Genomic DNA, 3441 nt, shown 5'->3' on the forward strand with positions numbered 1-3441 from the left:
TATAACAGTTAGCCGTATAACGGTAACTTCCAAAACGTGAACCGCGAAACGCTAAAAAAGAACGTTTACCACTTTTTGCGTCGAAACCTCAGCGTTCACGCGAATTGTGCGTCAGGCAAACGCGGAACTAACGGTGAACTCGTCCACTATACACGTGTCACAATCTGAACGGTAGTATATTCAAGGGGGCGGTCCAAGTGCATGGAATTTTTATTCTCCCCCATAACTACTTTTTTTTTGTTAGAAACCCTAAAAAATCATATAATGCTAATTTAATTTAAAAAATGGTTATATTTTACACAATCTTTTTAGAATAAGGTTTATATATTTTGAATAGATCGCTAATACCGATGAGATTTTTCGCGGGAGGCAGGGGACCGCCAACGTGAATGAATAAATAAAATATTCACGGGACAGAAATTAAAGATAATTATTAAGATATAGATCTACCGTGCAGGTTCAGTTCAGCCTCACGCAATTAAATATCACGATTATTATTTTTATAATTGGACTGACTTTTAGTTTTAAAGAGTTTATTTTTTTTTTTGTCTAGGAGTGCTTGGATTTATACTGAAACCATTCAACGATTCTCGCTATATCTATAAATTTTTAACTGATGAGACATTGAAAAAAACATTAATTTTATAATCTAATACAATATTTTATATATATATATTTCGTTATATAAGATATGGTTAGGGAGGCGCAATATTAGAGAGAAGGGACCGAACCAATCCCGTATCTGTTTTCTCGCCACACACTTTCACGCTCTTATCTCACCCTCCTCCTCCTCCTTCCTCTTCCTCTTCTTCTTCTTCTTCTTCTTCTTCTTCTTCTTCTACATTAATACCCACAAAAAAAAAACATCTTCTCATGCTTCAGATCTGAATTAACATTCTTTCTCCCTTCAAGATCGGATTTTTTTTCCTTTGTTAGCTTTTTTATCGCCATAGCTCACCTTGCATTTGAAGCTGTACAGTTAACCTTAAGGTACTTTCTCTCTCTCTCTTGTATTGGTTCATGAGCTTCCCAGGAATTCAAAGGAGAAAGTTTCCACGATTCACAGATCTGAAGAGCACCCACTTGTAAATTCTCGTCATTTGTTTCTTCTAATGAAAAAAGATCTTTTTTTTCGCCGTCTGTAGATCTGGAATCTGATTTCAGTCCTCTGTTTCAGAGAGTTGTAATAACCCTCCCTGACCTGTCCAGGCTTTCTCCTTAAGAAATTGTCGGATCCGAAGGAGAAGTTTTGTAATGATCCTCGAAAATATCCCTACTTTTTTTTGTCCTATTTCGCTTCCTCCGCCGAGGCGTTTCGTTTCAGGGAACAGACCACTATTCAAAATTTGCAGATCTGTTGCCCATTTCTTCAAATTATGAAATTAATCCATTTTTTAATCCATGGATCGTGATGAACAGGTAATAATTTTTTTCGAGTTATTTATTCAAAAGAGAACGGAGAGAGATGAACCACTGGGCCGTACAACCAAACGCGTTCGCGACAGGGGAGGGCATGAGGAGCTCCGTTACGGTTCTGGAGCGGGACCAGACCGTTATCTGTCCGAAGCCACGCCGTGTCGGTCTCGTCCGTAACTCCACCGCCTTGCCCGACCATCCTGTTCGATCTCTGAGATGTCACTTCAGGTACCCCTTTTTTTTTTCAATCTCAATCCTCAAAACCATTTTCCACTATTCGATCGACCGATTCGTCACCACCCTTTTGCCGTTTCAGCCACCAGCTGGAGCTATGTGAACCAAAACCAGAAATCGATATATTGGATTTCATCCTGAAAAAGGTATATCCTTTTTCGATTTTATCATTTCTCTGATGGGTTATTGTTGGTGGGTCGGATTTGATTTTGCGGTTTGATTTATTAGGAAGATGGATTTGGCGAAGAAGGAGAAGTTCATGCGAAAGTGTTAGAATCGTCGGCGTCCCCTTTTATCTGCGGATCGCCGCCGAGCAGAGTGGCTAACCCCCTAACACGAGATGCTCGTTTCGGAGACGGCATCGATATTAAAACGGTGTCGTCTCGCAGCAGCTATGGGAGCAGACCCTCCGTTAGGATCGAAGGGTTCGATTGCCTCGACAGGGACAGCAGGAACTGCAGTGTCCCCGCCTTGGCTTAAGGCAGTTGACATAGCCTGAGTGAGCGAGGTCTCGTTGAGGAATTTCAGAGTGTAAATATGTTATTTTTTACGGGCGGTAAGTTTTTTTTAAGGAAATGGAATTTTGTCGAAGTGAGAAATAAAAAAAAAAGGTCGGTTAGATTTAGATCCAATATTCTATTAGGTGGGTTTTGGTGATCGAGAGATCTTTTGTATGATATTTTGTAAGTAAAAAAAAAAACAAGTGTTTGGTCGAATGAGAGCTAATACTTTTGTTACATATATTTTTTTGTTATTTTATGGTAATAATATGTATCCAAAAGAATATGTTACAAGTGTTTGATCGAATGAGATCTTTTTTTTTTTTGTTACAAAAGAATATGTTTAAATTAAACAAAGGAATTATTCATATTTATTTGTAAATTTTCTCCTCTTTGTAACATGTAAGCCGTATCTTCTCTGCCTCTCACCTTCATTGATATTTTGCTTAAAGCCGAAGCGAATCTTCTGCTTTTTCTGTTGGGGGTAATGGCAGGAAAAGGAAAACAAATTAATTATTAAATTTATGATGATGTATTTCATGAAATAAAAAATATTAAAAAATTTAAAAGAAAAATAGGAAATAGAGACTGCAAAAGTCTGACAGTTACGGCTACTTACAAAAGATGTTCCCAGCAAAATATATATTAATTTATATATAAATTTGATAAAAATATCAAATATAATATAATTTCCCGAATTTTCTCGATGATAAATTATATATGCGATTAGTAGAAAACGTACCATTTTATAACATTAAGCATTGTCGAATTACCTATATATATTATTCACGTGTTTGAAGTGTTTCGCCTGCTTCTTTAGAATTTGGGCCCAACTAGAATATGGTCCAAGAAACGGCCCATTAAATATTTGGATTTTGTAATTATAGATTTTGGCCCAACTTGCAAGCCGCCGGGGTTAAATCCTTTTACTTTTACTTTTTTTTAATATTTTACCTATTCAACCCAATGCCTAAATTCTTTTTCAAAAACTAAAATAACACCCTATTTTTTGTCTTTATAACCCAATTGACATCCACACCAATACCATCCAAAGAAAGTGATACATGTTTAACATATTTCGGTCGTATAAATAGTTTTTCTATATATATTAATTATGGGCGCTAATTGGATCATAATGTTAATAACGAGAAAATGTGTGAAATTCGGATTTGAAATTTTTTTTCAATAAATAATTAAATATTTGTGGTTAATGGGATAAAAAAAAAAAATTGGAGAGAGATGGAGACACCTTTGTCCACTTGTGAACGCTTGTGGTCCTTGAGCTCTTTTT

At 36.3% G+C, this 3441-nt stretch overlaps 1 protein-coding gene across 4 annotated transcripts; it reads left to right on the forward strand.

Moving 5' to 3' along the window:
* The first annotated feature begins 707 nt into the window (after window positions 1-707).
* LOC104821931 lies at window positions 708-2450 on the forward strand. 4 transcript variants are annotated; one of them, XM_010552963.2, is made up of 5 exons: window positions 708-990; window positions 1178-1251; window positions 1420-1644; window positions 1733-1796; window positions 1879-2450. In XM_010552963.2, the coding sequence occupies exons 3-5, from the start codon at window positions 1466-1468 to the stop codon at window positions 2128-2130; spliced, it is 495 nt and encodes a 164-aa protein (XP_010551265.1). In that variant the 5' UTR covers window positions 708-990; window positions 1178-1251; window positions 1420-1465; the 3' UTR covers window positions 2131-2450. The 4 variants fall into 4 exon arrangements, with proteins under 4 accessions (XP_010551265.1, XP_019059025.1, XP_019059026.1 ...); XM_019203480.1 differs by having other exon boundaries at window positions 708-1251; XM_019203481.1 differs by having other exon boundaries at window positions 1146-1644.
* Window positions 2451-3441: the final 991 nt, after the last annotated feature.

This window comes from Tarenaya hassleriana, unplaced genomic scaffold, assembly GCF_000463585.1.
Source record: "Tarenaya hassleriana unplaced genomic scaffold, ASM46358v1 Cleome35, whole genome shotgun sequence".
NCBI classification, from domain to species: Eukaryota; Viridiplantae; Streptophyta; class Magnoliopsida; order Brassicales; family Cleomaceae; genus Tarenaya; species Tarenaya hassleriana.

What these genes read in the sequence shown, in the direction of transcription:
- LOC104821931 (XM_019203480.1), top strand. Translation starts at nt 1,466, where the DNA reads ATGAACCACTGGGCCGTACAACCAAACGCGTTCGCGACAGGGGAGGGC. An exon ending in TCTCTGAGATGTCACTTCAG is followed by an intron (nt 1,645 to 1,732) that starts GTACCCCTTTTT and finishes TTGCCGTTTCAG; the next exon opens with CCACCAGCTGGAGCTATGTG. An exon ending in TGGATTTCATCCTGAAAAAG is followed by an intron (nt 1,797 to 1,878) that starts GTATATCCTTTT and finishes TTGATTTATTAG; the next exon opens with GAAGATGGATTTGGCGAAGA.